Source organism: Trichosurus vulpecula, chromosome 9, assembly GCF_011100635.1.
Source record: "Trichosurus vulpecula isolate mTriVul1 chromosome 9, mTriVul1.pri, whole genome shotgun sequence".
Taxonomy (NCBI): domain Eukaryota; kingdom Metazoa; phylum Chordata; class Mammalia; order Diprotodontia; family Phalangeridae; genus Trichosurus; species Trichosurus vulpecula.
The window spans coordinates 122682255-122705169 of NC_050581.1; the positions used below are offsets into that span (position 1 = coordinate 122682255).

Genomic DNA, 22915 nt, shown 5'->3' on the forward strand with positions numbered 1-22915 from the left:
ACATTATGTTCTTTTTAATTTCTTCCTCAGTCTCCTAAATCATCCAATTCCTAGGCCTCCGGCTCACTAAATTCCCCCCAGGGTGGAAGGGGGTTCATGGGGAAGTTTCCTTTTTTTCAATACTTCTTCAAGGAATAAGATTGCTGAGCCACTGTCAGAAATATCTAAAAGCTCTTGGAGAACAGGAGACATGCTACAGGACTGACAGGGGCAAATGTCCCAAGTTTCCAAAAAAGGGGCAATAATAGGAATCTACAAACTATAGGACAGTGAGCTTGACTTTTGATTTCTGGAGAATTTCTACATTGGTAAGAGAAGTCTAGTGAATATCTGCCAAAAAAGGGAGAATCCACAAGAGAGGAAGAACATATGATCACTACAAACCTTATTGTCAGTTACTAGACTGGTGGATCAGAAAGTGCCACTGGTATAGTTTTCCTAGATGTTAGCAAAGTATTCAACAAAGTTCCCTGTTAATCTTGTAGAAAAAAAAATGAAGAAATTATACAGAATCATATAATTAGATGTATTCAGAATTGCTAGTTGAATGGCTAGACTCAGCCATCGTTAATAGTTTGATGTCAACTTGATAAGAGATGTCCAAGAGCCATTCTTGGTCCTTTTATCAGTGACTTGGCAACCCACAAACAAACAACAACAAAAAACCCACCCAGGATGGCCCTTACTCCTAGCCTTCTTCTACTTTTGCAATTACAGTGGCAAAGTGGTAGGAGAGGGAAAAAAGAATGCTAAGAACCACAGTTTTTCAATTGTCTATAAACTTTGATTTGGCTGTTGGTAGTCTCAATGAAAGATCCCTGTCCAATGACTAACAATGAGACACAGTACTAAAGGAATTCAAACATTTTAATCTTGATACTCTCGCTATCAAAAAAACCAGAAAAAGGAATTTGACATTAAATTGAAGGGTATCACATCGATACTCCTTGGAGATGCAAAGAAAGGAGTTGATGGGGTTGGTTTTATTGGTCACCTCATACTGCAATAATTGTAGATATTGCAAAAAAGACAATCATGAAAATAACAGTGGCTTCTGTACCAAGAGCAGGAGTAGATGAAGAGGGAGAGAAATTCTATGAAGAACTTGATAAGAAAAACCCTCCAAATTATGTATATGTGTGTGTGTATACATGTGTATACATATATATATACACACACACAAATACATATACATATAACATACAGTGACTTCATGCAAAAGTAGGAAAAGGTAAGGACAGTAAGAAATTTATTGGAAAGCATCTGGAAAAAAAGAAGGCAAGATCAGAGACTTGTAGGACATATGCCTTTACATTATGAATACACTCTTCAAGAAAAAAATTCATAGGCATTGGATATGGCAAATACCAAATGACATCACAAAAAATGAAACTAGCAATATTTTAACAGAAAGGAAAAAAATGTATTGATATGGGAGTCATCTCTGAATCACATGTCTATGCAGAGACCACCAACTTGTTAGAACAAAGATCAGAACTGGTAATGAAAGAATAAAAATAAAAAGATATGGAACACAATTGAAACCACACAATTCTAAACTATTCAAACAAGTGATTAATAATTAAAAATAGGAAAGAGACAACAGAAATGACATAGCAATTATGATTATTCTGTATAGACACTGAAACTGTGTAAATCAATTGGCACAGCAGAGCCAGGAAAGTGTTTCAGTCAGCAAACACTTTACTCACTTGCCAAGGAGAAAAAGATGGCACGCAAAAGAAAAACCAGCTTACAAGTAAACTTATCAGTAAGATTTTACAAAGGATGAAAAATGATTATGAATAGTATTATCTCATAAAGGACAGTAACAGTGGAAGTTAAGGCATAGGGACAAGAACTGTACCTGCAATTTCACTACCACAGAAACTAGTGTTGAATTCAAATAGAAACAGATATTTATCCTATACTGACTTTAAAACTACAAATTATCAGTATCTATGTTTTATTGTATTTTTATTTATTTTGTTAAGCATTTTCCAATTACATTTTAATCTGGTACCAAAACTGCTTCTGGCGGTAAGTTTGACATTTCTGGTAGAGACCAGATGAGTAATCCCCTTCTACTAATGAAGGTCATTACCATCCCTGCAAGTGTCCAAAGTGGGACTTGAAGTCAGATTTTCCTGGTTTTGAGGCTGGCTCTCTATGCCCCATGCCACATTGACTCCCTGTGACTGAGAAAGTAAAGGAGAGCACTAAGCTGAAGCAAAGATGAAGTTTAACGGGCTAAATGTGAAATCTTAGGTTCAAAAAGTCAACTTCCTAAGTGCAGAATGAGAAAGATATGGTTATACAGCAGTTTGTCTGAAAAGATTGGGGGGCGGGAGGAGAGAGGAATAGTGGACTACAATAGAGTACTCTGATAGCCAGAAAAGAACACAATTTGGAGCTGCATGAAGAAAAGAATAATTTCCATAAAGCCCCTGCTGTATTCTGCCACTGCCAGACCAAATCTGAAATGCTGTGTTGAGTTCTCAGTAACAGTTCAGAAAGTTCAAAGATAAATAGAACATTCAGGAGAGCAATTAGGAAGGAACTGTGGATGTTTAGCCTGAAGAAGAGATCAATCAATCAACAACCATTTATTTATACGTTTTATGGAGGAATTTGCACCAGGTGCTGTGGTAAGCACTGGGGTTATCAGTACAATGAGTAAAAATCTCTACTGACAATAAGTTTACATCTTCATAGACAGATAACAAGTAGACACAAAAATAGAGAGGGCATAAATATGAAGTTAATAAATACACAGAGAAAGAAGTTCCATACGAGGTACTTTGGGAAGGCTAACACTTACCTTGGGAGGACTAAGAAAGGTTGCACCTTTGCCCAGTGAAGAGGCACTGAGATGGGAAGTAGCATGCCATGAGTGAGGAACACATAGAAGGCCAGTTTGGGGGACAGTCTGTTCAGGTCACAGAGTGTGAGTTAATGTCCTAGGAGGCTAGAAAGAGAATAGCTCAAAAAGAAAATTACTTTGGTAGCAGCATGGAGGATGGGCAAGACACAATTTAGGAGGCTGTTCTAACAATCTAGGCAAGAGATGATGAGGGCCTGAACTAAGGCGGCAGCTGTGAGAATAGAGAGAAGGGGCCACATGCAGATGCTGTGAAGGCACAAACAGCAAGACTTAGCAACTGACCAGAAAGATGAGATGAGATGAGGAGTACAGGATAATCCTAGGACTATGAACCTAAGGTACTGAAGAGATGTTGGTGCCTTTGACAGAAATAGGGAAGTGTGGAAGACAATAGAGTTTAGAAGGCAAAATAACAAGTTCAGTTTTAGATAGGTTGAGTTTTAGACAGTAATAATAATAGCTCACATCTACATACCAAACATTCATTCATTTTATTATCTCCATTTTACAGATGAGGAAACTGAGCCAGATAAAAACTAAGTGACTTGCCCAAGGCCACAGAGCGAGTAAGTGTCTGGAGTCAAATTTGAACTCTGGTCTTCCTGGCTCCATATCCAGTGCTCTGTGCACTATGGCAACATCTACCTGCTTCTGGGACATCAAATTCTAAATGTCCAATAGGCAACTTGTGATGTGGTATCGAAGCTCAGGAAGAGAGGCTGAGGATGGATGTATGGATCTGGAGAATCATCTGAATAGAGGTCATAGTTCAAGCCATGGGAGCTGATGGGGTTACCAAGACAGAGAGTAGAGAAAGGGAAGGCAGCCCCGGACAGAATCTTGGGGAGCACCAAGAGTTAGGAGTTGGAATTTGGATGAAGAGTCAGCAAATGAGATTAAGAAAGAGCTGTTATTCCAGAGGCAAACCAAAAGAAGAATGCTATAAAAACCCAATGCGGCAGCTATGTGGTACAGTGGATAGCGTACCAGACCTGGAGTCAAGAACACTCCTCTCTCTCAGTTCAAATCTGACCTCAGACACTTACTAGCTGTATGGCCCTGGGCAAGTTACTTAACCCTCTTTGCCTTAGTTTCCTCATCTGTAAAATGAGGTGAAGAAGGAAATGGCAAGCCACTCCAGTATCTTTGCTAAGAAAACTCCCAATGGGGTCACAGAGAGTTGGACATGATTGAAAAAGACTCAACAACAACAACAACAACAAAACCCAAAGTGCAGGACATATCCAGAAGGAGAAGATGGTCAACAGGGCCAAAAGTAGCAGAGGTCAACGAAGATGAGGACCGAGGAAAGACCATCAGAGGAGTCAACTAAGAAATCACTAGTAACTTTGGAGACAGCAGTTGCGTGATAAAACCAAGAGCCAGAATGCAAAGAACCAAAAAATGAGTGAGAAGTGAAGCAAGCCAGCACAAACAACTTTTCCAAGGAGTTTGGCTGAGAAAGGGAATAGATATAAGACAACAGCTGGAGAGGATATTAGGGTCTAGTGAAAATTTTTAAAGAGACAAGACTTCAGCACTTTGAAGGCAATAGGGAAGGAACAAGTTGACAGGGACCTATGAGAACTGTGTTCATATATGTAACAGGGGCTTTTATGTAGAAGAGGGGGCAGAACAAGGAGCACTGGAAAGAAGTCACAAAGAAGCAAATTTAGGTTTGACATCAGGGATAACCTTTGAGGCACTGGAGCTGGGGGAATGGCCTGCCAAAGGAAACAGCAGCTCCCTCCTCGGAGGGCTTCAAGCACAAGCTTCCTGACCACTTACTGGCTCTGCTGAAGAGGTTACACAGCTACAGAAACCCCTTCCCAACTCTCAAGTTCTGTGACATAAGCTGGTGATCACACAAGGAGAAGCGATTAAAAAAGTCTTCTTAAAAATTTTCACTCATTTGAAAGGGGTACTTTCCAGTGCTTGCCAGCCACATGCAACAGATCTGGTTCCAGATTTCTTTTCTACTTTTCAGAGAAAGTCCCCCTGTAACTCAAACTTATAGAATCCAGGTGTTTCTGAAGAACAGGCAGCCACAGAGAACTGGGGAATTCTAAAAGCATTATGACAGCATCCTATTTAAAGGAAAGCTATAAAAGGTAGGAAACCTTTTGTGATTCAAATAACTGCCATCTAATTGATCTGGTTTGTAAGTAGTTTTCTTCGGGTTTGGGTTTTTTTTCAATTGCAACAGGGCCACACCTGTTCCCAAATTCGCGTTGGTATGCTACATTATTTTAAGCATAATTAGCTACCAAGGTAAAAGTATGATCATAATCATAGTTTGCCTACATATGGAATCCCAGATTAAGAGCTGGAAGGGATCTTAGAGGTCATCTAGCCCAGGAGTAGGGAACCTTCAGCCTCAAAGCCACACGTGGCCCTCTAGGTCCTTGGGTGCAGTCTTTTGACTGAGTCCAAGTTTGACAGAACAAATTCTTTTATTAAGAGGATTTGTTCTGTGAGGTTTGGATTCAGTCGAAGGGCCACGCTTGAGGACCAAGAGGGCCACATATGGCGTTGAGGTTAGAGGTTCTCCACCCCTGACCTAGCCCAGCGTTTTATTTCAGAGGCAACTAGCTGGTGCAGTAGTAGGGAGAGCACCAAGCCTGGAAGACCTGAGTTTAAATTTGACCTCAAACAATTGCTAGCTGTGTGACTCTGGGCAAGTCACTCAAACTTCTATTGGCCTCAGTTTCTTCAATTGTAAAATGAGCATAAAAACAGCACCTACCTCTCAGAGTGGTTGTATTCCTTCCCCTTTCCTTCCCTTCAAGTATAAGGAAACCAAGGCCCAGAGAGACTTGCCCAAGGCCACACAGCTGGTAAAGAGGAAAATGAGGATTTCGACACAGGTCCTCTGTCTCCAAATTCAGGGGATTCTAGGGTTTCATGACACTCCGTCCCACCAGTCTGATTGCTCCTTCTCAGTCTCCTTTGCTGCCTGTCCCTCCAGGTCATCCCCACCAGCCATGGGGGTCCCCCAAGCCTCTGTCCAGGTCCTCTGCTATCCTCCCTCCTCTGTCCTATATTCTTGGGGAGCTCATTAGTTTCTGTAGACTAAATAGACGATTCTCAGATCTGCTTAGCCGGCCTTAACCTCTCTCCTGACTTCCATTCCCACAATGGACAGTTGCCTAGTGGACATCTCAAACTAGGTGATCCAAAGACATTTTAAACTCAACATGTCCAAAACTAAACTCACTATCTTTTCCCCTAAAATCTTCCACCTTTTGAACTTTCTTATTACTGTCAAGGACACCACAATCTTTCCAGTACCCCAGACTCAACACCAAGTTCACTTTCACCCCCCCATAGCCAATCTAGTGATGATACCTTCAAAACATGTCCTCTTTCTGCCCCTTCCCCTCTCTGACACTGTCATCTCCCTGAGCCAGATTCTCATCTTCTCACACCTAGACCTGTGATAGACTCTTGGCTGGTCTCCCAGCTTCAAGGCTCTCCCCTACTCTACCCAACTGTCAACCGCATCTTCCTACAGCACAAGTCTGACCAGTCAAAACGCCATCCCAGCCCCCCAATTTGATAAACTCCAATGGCTCTGTAGCAGCTTCAGAATCAAACAGAAAACTCTTCTGACCTGACCTCCTCCTACCTTTCCAGTATTCTTACATCTTACTTCTCTCTGCAATAGAGTGACATCATCCTCCTTGCTGTTCCTTTCACAAGACACTCCATCTCCAGAATCTGGGTATTTTCACTGGCTAGTTATCCCCTATGTCTGGAATGCCCTCTCTCCTCATCTCTGCTACCTTCTACAAGAAGCCTTTCCCGGGTCCCCCTTAATGCTAGTATCTTTTCTCTATTGATTATCTCCAATTTACTTTGTTTAAAATTTGTTTGTATATAGTCATTTGCATGTTGTCTCCCCCATTAGACTGTGGGCTCCATAACAGCAGGGACTGTTTGTTTTGTTTTTGTCTTTTTGTATCCCCAGTGTTTAGTATCTGGCACATGGTAGTTGTTTAATAAATCTTTGTAGATTGCCTTTCTACCATACCAGTTAACACAGCCCTCTCTGTGAAACCAGCAGTACAAGGATGATGATGATGATGATGATGATGCCCATTTTCCAGATAAGTAAACTGAGGCTGAGCCAAGCTAGGTGTCTCATCTAGAGTCCCCCAAGCAGGAAGAAGAGCTGGATTTGAACCTGAGAGTACAGTGCTCTTGTCACTACATCATATTGCCACCAATAAGAGGAAATGCTTGAGAGAGAGAGAACTATCCCTTAAAAAAGGCTGAAGCTGCTGTAAGTTACACAGATGTTGATGACAAGCCCCTTTTACACGTGTATTTTCTTTCCTACACATAACCAGCTGTCCCCCAGAGGTAACCTGGAGGCTGTTCTACTGTTTCAAAGGTCACATGGCCTAGCCAGAGCCAGAGAAAGGTCAGAAGATGGTAGGAGACAGGCTCTCCTGCCTCCATATGATGCCGACACATTGACCAAAAGCAACAAGATGCTGCCTGCCACCACCATGGCCAGACAGCAGGGGCCCTGGGGTGGCTCGAGGCAAGACCCAGGCATGGAAATCCTTAGCTGCCCAATGTTCCCTTTCGCTGGTAAAGAAAAAGTAATGAAATGCTAATCCCTAGAGCCAACAGTCAACTGGCTGTGACACAAAGTGGGGGAAAAGGGAAGAGATCATGGAGGAAGTGCTGTAGCTGAGGGATGAGGAGAGCAGCTTTACAATCACTGACTGCTTTCTATCTACTCTCCATCTGAGCTTCACATCAACAACCCCACAAGGCCAACAGAACCATCATTACCATCCCCATTTTACAGACACAGGAAATTGGGGCTCAGGAGGTATAGCCCATACATAGGGATACACAACCAGTGACTGAAAGCACTCAAACCTAGGACTCCTGAGTCTCAACCCAAGGTTTTTTTTCCTACTAGACCAGGCTGCTAAGCACCCCTACATAATAATTATGATATTAACACATGAAAACAGAGACACTGGGGCAGACATCCTATCCACTCAGGAAATCCTTTCTTTGGGAGGCAAATCCATCAGGCAACAAATCTCCCATGCCCCAAATAAAATGTTGTGCCACTGACCAACAGTAAGCCTTGGTGGTCCTGGCTCCTCTGGAACATTCATAGTCAGAAGGTGCTTTGGACAGACAGCTTGGAAGCCCTCAAAGGGTAGGAGGAAACTCTTGGAGTTCAACCTCAGAAATAATTTGGTGAAGAGCAAAAAAAAAGGAAAGTTGGAAAAAAGATTTCTGAATGATTTGCCTCCCAAGGCTCAGAATGGCATGTGCTGTTACCACTCCTTAAAAAGCACGGATTTCTATTCTACCAGAAAATGGGGACAGAATGTGTTAAGGATCACAGCTGGTTAGGGCAAGATATCAACAAAGCTCGGAGGCAGCAGCAAAGGCACAGACAGCATTCTCCAAGGATATCCAAAGTGGAACACCGCCGCTGCCGCTGCCTTTCAAGTTTGCCAAGCCCTTCACATGCTTTCCTTCATGTTAGCCTCACTACAACCTTGTGAGCCAAGGTCTATAGGGATTATCCCCGTTTTATAGACAAAGACTGATGACCATGACCCTACTGTCAGACCAAAGCCTTCCCAACTCCACTTCCAGAGCTTCATCTGCTCAGCTATGTGGCTTTCCAACAGAACTAAGGTTTCTTACCAGGACAGAGGGGTATCCCCTGTGTTGTTTCTGTGTGTCATAAGACAGACCTTAGTCTTGTCATTTCTTAGACCCTGCCTCCCCAAGCCTTTCGCCAGCAATCTTTCTGCCCACAAGGCTAACCCACAGGCTCTCTTTGGGCCTCCAGTCCACATTGTTGAGGATCCTCTAGCGCTTTTCTTTCCAAGCTGCCACTCCATGCCAGTCAACCAAGAATGTGGCCAGAGAAAATATTTTTCCATGCTATGTCCTGCTACTTGAGATTATTTTAAGTCTGGACTCATTTCTTTAAGGCCTTGGATCTACAGAGACATTAAAGTGTTTCTTTATGGAACTCACCAGATGGCCATGAAGAGTATATAACAACCTGCCTTCCATCAAGTCTAGAATCTTCAGCGTTGAATCACTGGAAGCTGTGATCAGGTAGTTTCCGGATGGGTGAAAGGAAAGGGCATTTACCCCGGCATTGTGCACTAGGAAGAAGAAAATCCAAGTCAGAATCCTCACTCTGAGGATGAGAGGACAATGTACACCCAGAGGAGTAGTGGGCCATACGACTGGAGAGATCAGTTCAGGGCAGGCTGAGGAGAGCCTTGAATGCCAAAGTGGGGAGTTCAGTGGGTCCTATAGACAATGATCAGCCACTGAAGCAGATGAATGAGAAAATCTAAAGATGATAGTGGTGTACAGGAAGGGTTAGATGGATTAGAGAGAGAATATGAATGCAGGGAAATGATTTATAAGATAATCACAAACATTCAGGTATGAGTGAATAAAGATCCAATCTAGGGGCAAAGGAAATGATGGGACAAATAGAAGAGACACTTTGAGGGTAGACTCAACAGGACTTGGCAGGTGACTAAATAAGAAGGGAAGGGAGATCTTAGAGTCAAGAATAACTCCTCTAACTGCCCTACTATGATGTTATTAATCATCATAGCAAGTTTGAGATGGCTAAAATATTTAGAATTCTACATAGTCAAACATATGCACTTTATACAATAACTTCAGGGGAAAATGAATACAAAATAGGGCAGCCATATATGTAAAGACATGACATTCATGCCTGACCATTAGAAAAAAAAACTGAATTTTAAGTTGCATGGTCAGAAGCAGGGATAAGGTGTGTTGAAATGTCAACCTTGGCCTCTGCCTCCCATGTGACCAAAAATACTGGGGGCTCCTGGGCCAGGGTTAGAGCTGTGTCTAAGAGAGGCCAAAAAGGAACTAAGTATACAACCTATCATGATCTCATTGGGGCTCTGCTTTAGCCAATCCGAAAAGAGCCAAAATTAACTATTAAGTATCTAAAGAGGCTTTTGCTATCATCTAAAAATGTGTACTAATATTAGAACTCTTTAGATAATTGTGATTAAATGTCCATTAAAATGTCAACTAGAAACCAAAATACTGTAACTCTCTCTTTCACCTAATGAGGCTCATAGTCATCGCTATGATGGTGGAAATCAAGGGACAAACTTGGAAGGAAACGCTGGTGGCAGCTGAGTAGCTTTTTGAGCCTGTCTCCAAGACCATGCTAGTATACACCACTACAATCCAGTATAACTGAAATCCCATAGGAAGACTTTTCCCTGTATTCATCAACAGATTCAGATATGAAACTACTCTTTCTAAAGCCAAAGTTACACTAAAAACAGCTACTCGAACACTATCTAAGCCAATTTGCTTTAGTTTAAGTGTTTAGGGAATGTAAAAACATGTAACTGAGCATGCTCAATGGTGAGAACATTTAGTACTTTACATAATGAGTTATTTATATCTTTAAAATCCACACCAAGCACTATGAACACTAGGAATCGTGCCTGGAGGTAAGCCGAACATTTGCCACAGTCGGTTGAAAAAATAATACACGATATAAGTCATGGGTAACAAAGTAATGAGCCTCCAAAAAACTGCCTGATCTTCAAAGCACTGAAGGTTAGATGATCGAGAGGCAACTAGCTATTTCTAAAACCAACCTTTTGCCAAAATGAGGTAAAAGAAGATGAAAAGAAGTAAAGGAAAACTAGAGCTAGTAAAGGAAATTCAGCCAGGGAAGTACAGTCAAAGTGTGAGGAAGACGAGAGAGTTAAGGCCCAGAAAACCTAGTCCAAATCCTGGCCCTACCAGTGACTCATGACATCAACAGGAGGAAGTCACTTCCCTTCCCAACCTCCAACTTCCTCATCTGCACCATGAGGGGGTAGCTATAGATCACTTTCCCAAACTAATTTGACCATACTTTAGAACACGCAGAATCCAGAAATTCTCATCTGGAAAGGCTGGTAATACACCAAAAACAGAGGAAGGCTCAGAAAATTTGGGAACAAAATAGAGACAACAGGGGACACAGTGTGAAGGGAGATGATTGTATGTCTGTTCTGAAACTCAGCGGGGAACTGTATTATCAGATGTAAAGGAAGAAGTGAGATGGTAGAGGGTATATATCAGACTATGGTGGGGAATGCATATGTTTCATCCACACCATAAAACAGCAGTCTGGCACAAATGCACAAAGACAGCTTGGTGTGGGATGGTATGGGGTAAGTGTCAAACACTGGGTTATGTTAGAGAACATCTACACAATATAGAAGAAGACAGAGAGAATTTGTATGTGTCAGACATGAACAGCACGAGGGGAATCCACGCTCCATGTAAGACACAAAATTTGTTTGGTGGAAGGGGAGGACAAAGATGGACATAATGGCAAGGATTGGCCCCTGAATCTCTCACATGGGATGGGGACTCAACGGAGGAAGTGGGGAGGGCAGAGGAGACTGAATGGAGTCACAGTGTAAGGTGGCTGGGACCTGAGCTACAGCACAGAGAGCATCACTTTCACACTAAAGGCAAAATGAGGAGATCTTAACTTCACAGGTTCCTCCACACAAACTCAGCACTTGCCAGCTAGAACGAAAATTCCCTGAAAGCACCTATCTATTCACATGTGGCATAAAAGCAGGGTTCTGAGCTCTGTTTGAAAATGCTTTTCTAAGGAGAAATTTCATAGCATACCTACAAATTCAATGGTTCCTCCCTGATGAAGAACTCAGAAATTCCTTTACCCAATTATGATCTCCTATTCAGGCCATACTTTTCTTAAACCTATTCTTCATCCTCAACTGACCTTCCAGTCCTTCCTCCCTGGAGTACTTTCCCAGGCCATCATCTCTTCTCTGACCACTCTCTATTCCCTTCCCAATCCAGACACTTCAGTGAGTTCAACATCATCTTATCCTCTACTCTCTACACTACCAGTAAGGGGGAACCAGGAAAGGCCTCCTGTAGAAGGTGGCATTTTAGCTGGGACTTGAATGAAGCCAGGGAAGCCAAGACATGTAGATGAGTAGGAAGTACATTCCAGACACAGAGGACAGCTAGCGAAAACGCCCAAACCTGGAGACAGACTATCTTATGAGACAAACGGCAAGGAGGACAATGTCCCTGGATTGAAGAGTACACTGGGGTAAGTAAGATGCAAGAAGACTGGAAAGCTAGCACAGGTGGGAGGAGACAAGGACTTGACCCAAGGAGGTGGCCATGTCAGCAAAGAAGCAGGCACAGACAACAGATGTTTGAAGGTAAAATCAACAGAACTCTCTCACCCCACCTATCCAGCCAGCTGCCAAATATTGTCTAATCTAACCCCAATTTCTCCCACATCAAATTCTTTGTTTCCACTCACATGGCTACCTTCCTAGTTCAGGCATTCATCCCCTCTCACCTGGCCTCTTTCAAGAGACTCCTAGATAGGTTCTCTGCCTCAGGTCTTTCCCCACTCCCATCCATCTTCCACATGGCCACCAAAGGGATTTTACCAAAATCTAACTAATCCAATTTTTCAAAATCAAAAAGTCTAACCATTTCAAACTCTAATGCCTCTCATTACCTCTAGGATCCAATGCAGAGTGTTCCAAAAGGATTTAAAGCTTTTTAAAGCTTCAAATTGTACTAAGGTTTTTGGAATACCCTCTATAAACTCCTCTGTTTGTCATTTAATGCTCTTCTAGCCTGGCCCCTTTCTGCCTCTCCGGTCTTTCTACATGTTCCTTCTACACACACACACACACACACACACACACACACACACGCACGAAGGTTGTGCCATCAGTCCAGGTACACTGGCCTACTGGCCACTTTTCCTCCATGATGATCCCTCTCCCATCTCCTGGCTGTTGCCTATGCCTATACTGTACTGCCTCTGCCTCTTGAAATTCCTAGTTTCCTTCAAACTTTTTTCAAGCACCATCTACATGAAGCCTTTCTGATCTCCTTAGCTCCTAGTGCCCACCACTCCCCCACTATCTTGTATTATGTGTGTGTGTGTGTGTGTGTGTTCTGTATATACTAATATATGTGCGTGTTATCTCCCTTATTAGAATGTAAGCTCCATGAGGACAGGAACTATTGTATCTTTGTCTTTTTATCCCCAGTACTTAGTATAGCATCCAACACAGCAGGCACTTAATAAATATGAGGATGATAAGAAGAAAACCTGAAGAGAAGAGAGTGACATCTCTCTCCAATTAGTATCAACAACTACCTCCCCATCCTTTCTTCAGAAAGTCCAATTTATAAAAGTCAAACCAGTGGAGAAAGGACAAGACACAGGTATCATCTACATTCTGAATAGTACCTGGTGTGTCCCACCACCACAGCATGCAACAGAACAAGTGCCTAGGGCCAAATAGAGATGGGGCCAGGACAGAGTGGGGCTACTTTAACATAAGGCTCCATCTGAGGTAAGGTGTGAAGAGCCTGCAAGCAAAGAACCCTTGGGGAAACATGCAGCTTTACTGACTAGCTAGCAAAAAGCCCTAGGGAGAGCCACTAGTGATGAATTCAAAGTAGCCTATAAAAGGTAAGACAAAGAGCAGCTTGAGCCAATGAATGGAAGGGAGTAGGCAGGTAACTAACTCCTGACCCAAACATGCCTCTGTAGGCATGAGCCTAGGAATTGCCCTGGGAGCTCAGTTCAGCCACAGCAGAGGATTATGACCATGTGAACAACAAAGGCAAGAAGACAACTAGAATTTGAACCTTAAGAGGTAAAACAAGCTGCCCCTAACAAGCTCCTTTGATCTCAGCCCTGATGATATGCAGTAATAACCAGGCTGGATCCTATAAAGAAACTAAAACTGATTTCAAAAACACTAGTCAAAACTCTTAAGTTGAACGATGTGTTCAAAACTTATGTCTGGTATGCCTAGTAAACTGCAAAAGTTTGTATTCAGTGTATATGTGAATATAATCAATTTTACTTCTGAGCAGTTAAAAAGCAGAGTGCAAATTTTCCTCAGGGTAGCCTACAGTTGGTCTATGACAATGGAAAGAAACCTGAATCTTGCCTAATACATACTATCTGTGTGCCCACAGACTTTGTAGAGCTACTGTCCCACTGCATATATGTATTTATGCCTCATCTCCAAGGGCTTGCATAGAATGAGTGTGGTTTGAATGTTTACTGATCAGCCAGTCAGCCTAAAAGAGACTCTCTATCTGGCCCTACCTTCTCTCACCTCAGTGCTTTGTTCTTATGAGGGCTACATGACATGCACTGCCATGAGCAGAGACAGAGTTGTGGATAGCTACAACGCGGGCAGACTGAGGAGATGCCCGCCTGGCCAATGCAGATTTTGTGGGCAGAATAGAATCTCCGTGGGCTGAGTGATTTGGGAAAACAATCTGCAAAGCTGCCGTAGGTGTTGGAGAAATGTTCTCAGAGCACCACCACCATGGTAATAATTAGCTCTGCCCTGCCAGGAAAGAAGAGGCAGAGGCAACAAAGTACCTTATGGCACCAGCGTGCTCAGGCATCACAGGTGCTTTTCTGACTGGCCAACCTCCTTTTCATGACATTTGACTGAAGTTAGTAAAAAGTGACTGCATTGACATCGGGCTTTTGATTCATAAAACGAAGGTACTTCAGTTCTAAGGATGAAGGCTAGCTTGAGGAACTCCTCTCTTCAAACAGTACATAAACACCCTCTTTAAGAAAGGGAAAAAATAGATGTGTGAGTAGGCTAACTCAGGCAGAATTGTCTTCTGGGAGCTGGACTTCCAGCTTAAAATTAACTCTTTCCCACTCAGTGCTGGGTTATAAAAAGACCAAGTAAAAGGACACAAACCTGCCCCGTGGGTTTCTGTCATCATGGGAAGGAAATCCGAAAACAGGAATGTGAGTCTTATCTGAGGAAGTGGTAAGACTCAGAGAATAAACAGGAAACTCAGGAGCTTCCAGTTCTAGCTCCAGAGCTAGGGGACCCTAGACAAATAATTTATCCTAGCTTCGTAGCCATGGCTTAATCCAAAAAGGGGAATACCAAAATTGCCTACTTCACAGTCTTAGGATACATGACAACAAACTAAATGATAAATATCCTTAGAGACTTGTAAACCAAAAGCATACCAGAGATCTTAGAGATGATCTATTCACTTTATATACAGGAAAATGAGTCATCCCAGAAAAGGGAACTGATTTGCCCAAGGTCTCATAGTTAGTTTCAAATTACTAAAGCAATACTGAAGGAGTCTTAGCATGACTTCAAGCCCTTAGAACACTTCGACATTTAGATTTCTATTTAGTACTCACTGCAGTTCAATAGCTACCAACAAAAACAAGGCTATGGCTCCCATTTGGTGCCTTGAAGCATCTCTCCAAGTACTCTGCAGATTCTGGCTAATGTCCCTTACATTCCTGGAAAGATATTACTGTGGTTGTTTCAGAAATTAACAGGGAGAGGGAAGTTAGGTGATGCGGTGGATACAGCACTGGCCCTGGAGTTAGGAGGACCTGAGTTCAAATCCAGCTAGTTATTATACCATATGGGCATGTGTACATATACACACACACACACGTGTGTGTATATATGTGTCATGTGTGTGTGTGTGTGTGTGTGTGTGTATGATTGTTATTATAATTACCTGTCGTGTGACTATGGACAAGTCACTTAACCTCAATTGCCTCAAAAAAAAAAAAAGAACAGGGACACCAAGAAGAACTCAGGTTCTTCCCTTTGAATTCTTATGTCAGAATGAAATTCCAAGGGAGAAAACCACTTTTTAATGCCTAAGCTTAAAAGTGAGACAAGTCACTTAATTTTTCAGAGACTCGGTGCCTCTTCCCTTCTTCAAAATGGGGGTATGGATACCTGTGTCCCTACTTCACTGTCTGCGCTTTGCAAACCTTAAAGAACAATGTGTCAGTCATTTTTATTATTATCACTCAGAGGGTGCGAGCACTATCTTCATGGATATGTTAATTCTTCTGCTGCCCTACTAGACACAAAGACACATTAGGCCAGAGTCTCTAGACAGTGCTATAAATTGACATTCCCAGCCTCAAGCAGAAATTTCCACAAGGGACCCCTGGGACTTTGCTCATTACGAAGCACAGAGCCGAAAAGAAGTTAAGAACCCTTGGAGCAGCTGTGCCTTGTTAGGACTGTTGGGGCTGATTCTAAAAATGAGGCTGTCTTGCTGTCAAGAGTGGCAACATGCTGCCCCCTCATGGAAATATTTTCATGCATGAAAAGCACACTGGTTCTCCTACAGCCATCACCACGGTTGTGCAGTACCCCAGTCATACTGAGTTACCTCAAGGGATGTCATAAAATGCACAAAACAAAATTATATTCACCTAATTTCTAAAAATGAGAGTAGCACTTTTTTCGCTCAAGGTTGCAAAAATCGTTTATTTCAAAAAACATGAATGTCTTGATGTGGAATTAGAGTATAACTACACTGCCACATCTCTGAAACTGCTCTGAAATCCCCAATGACCAACCTTCTAAACCTCAAATCCAATGGCTTTCTCTCAAACCTAACTCTGCTGTATTTCTTTGCAACATTTGACAAGACTGAGCAACTCCTCCTCCCAACTGCTCCCTCACCTATATCCTAACTCCCTTACTGTCTCCTTCATGGGCTCTTTCTCTTCAACCTCCCAAAGGTCTGTCCTTGGCCCTCTTCTCTTCACTCTCCTTCCATGACAATCTCACCACTCATTCTCATGGCTTTTATTCCCAAATCTTTATCTCCACACCCACCTTCTCCCTCCCTTTCACTTTAGTGATATATTTCCAACTGTCTGATGGACATCTCCACCTGGATGTTCCTTCAACACCTCAAATTTAGAATGTCCAAAATGAAAATAAGCTTTGCCAAACCTGCCCCTGCCCTACTAGTCATTCGAAGGATCAAACCTCAGAATCATCTTTGAGTTACAAAGAGCTGGGCTCTTATTCCATGTCTGATACTGAGAAGCTCTGTGGCTGCAGACGAGTCCCTTCACCACAGTGAGCCTCAGGTATCTCATCTGTAAAATAGGGATAATACCACTTGTAGTACCTATGTCATAGGTTTACTGTGAAGATCAAATGAAATAACGTAAATACCTTTAAAACTTTAAAGTACTACGTGAATATCAGTAATTTCTGCAATTATACTTCTTTTTTCAAGTATAATAGGTAATCATTTGCCTCAAATAACTGACAAGCTCTTGTTAGGCACCTACTGTAAACCAAGTGTTCTCCTAGGCACTGTGACATATATAAGTATGCACAGAATAAGTATTTTTTTAAAAATACAAAGTAGTTAAATACAAGGGACTCTGAGGAGAGCATCAGCAGCTGGGGAGATCAGGAAAGCCTTCATATTTGAACTGTGTCACGAAACACAAGAGGGATTCCTGGAGGTGAGCATGTGGGAAAGCAGGGCAAACACAGTGAAACAGAACATGGAATGTCGTGTCTGAGGGACAAAAAGCAGGCCAGCTGGGCTGGACAGCAGTGTGGGAGGGAAATGATGAGACTGGAAAATAGGTTGGAATCAAAGTGGGAAGACTGAAAACAAACAGGAGTTCACCTTTCCTTCCAGAGGCACCATAAAGCCACTGAGGTCCACTATAAGGAAAGGGAATGACATGATCAGACCTGACCTTAAAGATAGTCAGTTCAGCAGCAGTGTGGAGAATGACCTGGAGTGGGAGAGACTTGAGGCAGGGAGGTCAATTAGGAGGCTATTGCAATAATCTAGCTGAGAGGCAGTAAAGAGCCTAAACTGAAGGGGTGGCTGTGTGAGTAAAGGGATAAAACTCAAAAGATGCTGTAAAGGTAGAAATAACAAAGCTGGGCAACTGACTGGATCTGTATGGAGCAAAGAATGAGAAGTCCAGGTTAGCATCAAGGCTATGAACCCAAGATACCAGAAAAATGGTATCATTTCAAAACAGAGAAGTTTGGAAGAGGGTGGCACTTGGTGGGGGAGGAGGGGGCGTGCATCAAGAATGAGTCCTGTTTTGGACATGTTGAGTTTGAAGTATCCCTGGGATAGCTGATTTGAAATGTCCACTAGGCAAGTAGTGATGTGGGATGGGAGCTTGGGGAGACATGGGGGCTGGATACAGAAATCTTCACAGAAATGATCATTAAACCTATGTGACCTGATAAAGTCAGTGAAAGAGAGGGGAGAGTACAGGACAGAGACTTGGGAAACTCCCACAGTTTAAGGATATAACAATTTATCCTTTCTTTCCCCTTCTCATCACCCCAGTTCAAGCACTGCTCACCTCTTCCCTGGACTGCTGGATTCTACTTGTAAAGATCTCCTAACTGGTCTCCCTGACTCCAGGGTATCCCCACTTGTAATCCTTTCTTCATACCAAATACTCACACAATACTTTGAATAATCCCTTCTGAACAAGTCACTTTCTTGCTCAAAAGCTTAGGGATTCCTCAATGCTCACCAAAGAAAGTAGGCTCCTTAGCTTGGCATTCAAGGCCCTCTACAATCTGGACCCACTTGTCCTTACTTCCCTACATTCTAAGTACTCAATTATTCATCATCCCCCATTCTTATCTTTCCCTCTGTCATCTTTCTATCTTTGCTCAAGCCATCTGTCGAAATCTTTAACCCCTTCAAAGCCTACTCCTCTATCATGCTTTCCCTGGTCTCCTTAAGTACAATAGCTTCTCCACAAATTTCTCAGAGAGCTCTTTATTTGGAGTGCCTACCAGTAGGGCAGCACTTTTTACCTGAACTGCAGGCAGGACTTGAAAACATAACATATTATTAGCTTCCTTTCCTTTCTCTTCCTAACTGGGGGAAAATGCTCAGGAAGACTAACAGAACCTTAACAAGCCAGCTATGGCTCTTCCCCAGTTTGATGTCCTGAAACCAGAGTTGGGGATTTAAAATAACAACAAAGGACAGTCAAGAAACTTAAGTGTGTTCTCCTTAGGCCAAATCCCCAAATTTCACAAAGAGTCCTAGGATCCTAACTAGAAGGGGACCTTTGGCAACATTTCCTAAGCAACTTTTATATGTAAGGCCTTGTGCTGGCACTACACAGGCTATAAAGTTGACTAAGACAAAATTTCTTCTTTTAAAGAGTTTATATTCTATTATAGAAAATGAATGGTACATGGACAGAAAAAAAGAACAAGGCAGATTATAATAAAATGCAAACAAAATGCTCTGAAGATTCAAAAACATTTAAGACAAGGAGGGCAAGAAAGAAGACAATAAGACAATAAGATGGCACCTGCACTGAGCCTTGAAGAATGAAGAGAATAAAGCAAAGTGATAGGTCACATGAGCAACAAGATGGCAGACTAGACACTTTCTCCAATCCTCACAGATATTAAGTGCAAAAGATAATGCAATTTCAGCTGTTTCCATAGTCTAGGACACCAAGAATTCAAAACAGGTTAAAAAAAAAACCCAGAAACCAACTGACCCTCCCTGACACTGAGCTCCCTCAGTACCTCTCTTCTACCTCCTACATTACCAGCAGTGCAGCTACACTATAAGACCCAAGGACACGACAGAAGCTTACATCAAAACCCACCCTTACACCTGCATCCCCCTTCCCTCCTTTCAGTACCATAAAGACCCTGGGCCTTCTTGGGTCTTGACAGTAACTTGGCTACAGTCCTTAAGAAGTAAAAAGCTGCCAGGGACTGCAAACTAAGAAACAGAGGGAATAAGAAAAGTCACCAGGATAGAACACTGTATGTGTAAGGAGCTGTGCAGCACTCCACCAAGCCTGAGGAAAGAGCACAGCATCCAGCTGGGGTGAGTTCTGACCAACCAAGAGTCAGCTGGGGCAGAGACCTATGCTGGTGAACCATAAACTGCCCAGTGTAGGAGGAGGCTGAGACACTGAGATCTAGACCCCAAGAAAGCCATAATCAGAGTTGAGGGAGTAAGAAGTGAACAAAGAAAATAAGGGGGGGGGGGGAGACTGAAAGTATCAAAAACTCCATGAAGAAGAAATATCAAAGACTTTGATAAACAGATAAATCAGAAAACAGAAAAACAGAAGAAAGTATGGCCTCCAAATCTAGTAAATGAGTCTAGGTATCTATGAACACTGCAAAATGAAGGAAAATGATCCCACACTTGATAAAAACAGAAAAAGGCCACTGTGGAAGTTGAGAATATGGAACCACAACATACTGTTCCTGAGTGATTTAAAAGAGAAATGAGAGTTATGAGAGCTGAATTATGTCCTGCACAGCAAAAACAACACGCAGAATAGAAGAACTTGAATCTGCAATGGCAAGTCTCGCCAAATAAAATGAAAGAGAAACAACAGATTGGGAATGAAAATGTACAAAAGTAAAAGACAATATAAAAGAAAAGAATCAAAAAATGAGAAAATTAAATGTGCTCATTCTGTAAGCAAAATATACAGATCTCAAAACGGGATGAATAGAGACAACCTAAGGATCACAGATCTCCCGGAAGAATATTACAGACAAAAAATTGGGTAAGAAACTTATCCTTAACCAAACAAGAGACAGAGGCAATTACAAAAGATAAAAAGAGGTAAATTTGATTACTTAAAACTGAAAAGCTTCTGCAAAGACAACATTAATGCATCTAAGGAAGTGGTCCAATGGGGGAAAAAATTTTGTTTCAAATTTCTCTGATAAGGGTTCGGTATCCAAGATATATAAACAATTAATAAATAAATAAATAAATGTGAGACTAACAGCCATTTCTCAACAAATAAATGGTCAATGGATATGAACCAGTTCTCAAAAGAAGAACTGCAAAGTGTTCACAACCACATAAAAAAATGCTCCAAATCACTAATAATAAGAGAAATGTAAATTAAAACAACTCTCAGGTTTCACCTCACCTTGCAAACTGGCCAAAATGAGAAAAAAAAGGCATTGGTAACTGTAGAAGGAATTGTGGGAAGAAAGGCACACTACTACATTGTTGGTAACACTGTGAAATGATATAACCATTTTGGAAAGCGATTTCTAAAATGTCCATACCCTCTTTAAACCAGGAATTTTACCACTGGGCCAAGGAATCCATCAATAAGAAAAAAAGTCCCCATATAGTTCAAAATATTTATAGCAGCACTATGTGTGATGGCAAAGGAGTGAAAACAAAGTAGATGTCCATCAACTGAGGGATGGTTTAACAAATTGTTGTACATGAATGTAATGGAATACTACTGTGCTGTAAGAAATTATGCATGTGATGAATACAGAGAAGTATGCAAAGATCTACATGAATATGTGCAGAGTGAAGTAAGCAGAGGCAAGAAAATAATATACATAGTAGCTACAATGTAAATGGAAAGAACAATGACACACCAAAAAAAAAAAAAGTAAATGTAACAATATTATAAATATAAAGCCGGACTCAAATGAAGAGAGATGAAGAGACACCTCCAACCCACCCCTCCATGGAGGTAGAAGGTCCACAGGTGTTACGGAACTTTTTCAATGTATCAATCAGCTATGCGAGTTTGTTTTCCTCTCTAGAAAACAAAAACCACTATATGTAACTTGGGATGGCTCTCGAAGTGGGGGTGGGGAAGGAATACATGGGATACTATGGTCATGCAAGAAACGAAAAGCATCAATTTAAAAAATTATTTTTAAAAAGAGCAATTCAATCTCTAAGTGTTACCCCAAAGCTCAACTAGTCCTCCAACAAATTTCCCAAAATTTCTTCAAGTTCGCCTTTGGAGCCATCCATATATCCAATCTATTACCTTTGCTACATAAACCCTTCTTTTTATTCCAACAGCAAATTAGTTTCATCCCAAAACTTTGCGTCTTTTCCTATTATGTTAATGTTGCTTCAAGTAGCAAAGGGAACAGATGCTATACAAAATGCTTCTCACATATTTCAAGTTCCAGAGTCCACCAAATTTTTTCTCCAGCCCTTTGAAACTCTGCTGAAAGGGCTTTTGCTAGATAGCCAAGGAGCACTGCTCTCCTCTACCTACACTATCTTCTTCATTCCTAAAATCATTCCCAGAGCTCGGAGGAAAGCAGCCATAGGATGGAAGTGTCAGTTTAATTCCCAATGAACAGATCACTCTCATCAGTGGCAGGCAAGTGACAAGAGCCACCCCACTACAGAATGGAGGCACGAAGCAGAGACAAATGACATTAGCAGTCAAAATGTAGCCTGAACCATGGTACAGATTCAGACATTTTAATAACCACGAATAGAAACCAGGAATCAACCCTCTCCCAAGCCAGACAAGAAGCCAGCTGGAAGCATGTGGATTGTTGCTTGCTGTCAATATGCTACAATATCACACAGGACCCTGAGCCAAGCGGAAAAGAAATTTGATATCAGTACTGCCTCAAAAAATGTATTATGGGGATTAGAGATATATTCTCGTACACTCCTCTCCTCCCAAAGAACATAAACACAAGTGAAACGTAATTGCCAACCGAATCCAAATCATGGTAGAGGAGACTGAAGTTACTAAAAACAATTATCGAGCCTCACTCAGCTCTATCTGCCATGTTCAACAAAAAATGACATTTACATAGTGCTTGAAATTTGTTAAACACTTCACACAGATTATCTCATGTGAGTCTCACAGTAACCCTGTAAGGCAGATACTATAGGAAGTATTATCCCTTTTGGAGAGATGAGAAAATTGAGACTAATTGAAATACTAAGTGACTTGGCCACAACTAGTAAGTGTCAGAGGTGGAATTTGAATCTCTAGGCCTGCCTGACCAAGTCTAATACTCTTCCAAGTGTTCTAAGTCTAATTCAATTCACTATGTCACACTGCTTCTTTTAGAAACGGCACTAATAAACAGGAGCCTGTCCAAAGAAGGAAGACACTACAGTCTTTCTGGAGAGACCCTACTGAAGGACGTGGGGATGTTTAGCTTGAACGAGAGAAGGCTGACCCCAGTGAGCAGAAATAAGTAGTGAAAGTTTCACAAAGGCGGCCTACAACTCAACGTAAAAAAAGAAAACCAAACTTAATCAGAAGCATTAAAAAGAGCAATGAACAGCTTCAGTTTCCCCCTCATTAAGCAGAACCTACACGCACTTGCTGGA

The 22915-nt window shown here is 41.9% G+C and overlaps 1 protein-coding gene across 3 annotated transcripts in view; it reads right to left on the reverse strand.

Moving 5' to 3' along the window:
• POC1A (POC1 centriolar protein A) overlaps positions 1-22915 on the reverse strand; it is a 179566-nt gene that overhangs the window by 139910 nt on the left and 16741 nt on the right. For all 3 annotated transcript variants that reach the window (XM_036738720.1, XM_036738719.1, XM_036738718.1), the window contains exon 7: positions 8912-9045. In XM_036738720.1, coding sequence (XP_036594615.1) covers positions 8912-9045 — 134 coding nt within the window. The remainder of the gene's footprint in view (positions 1-8911; positions 9046-22915) is intronic.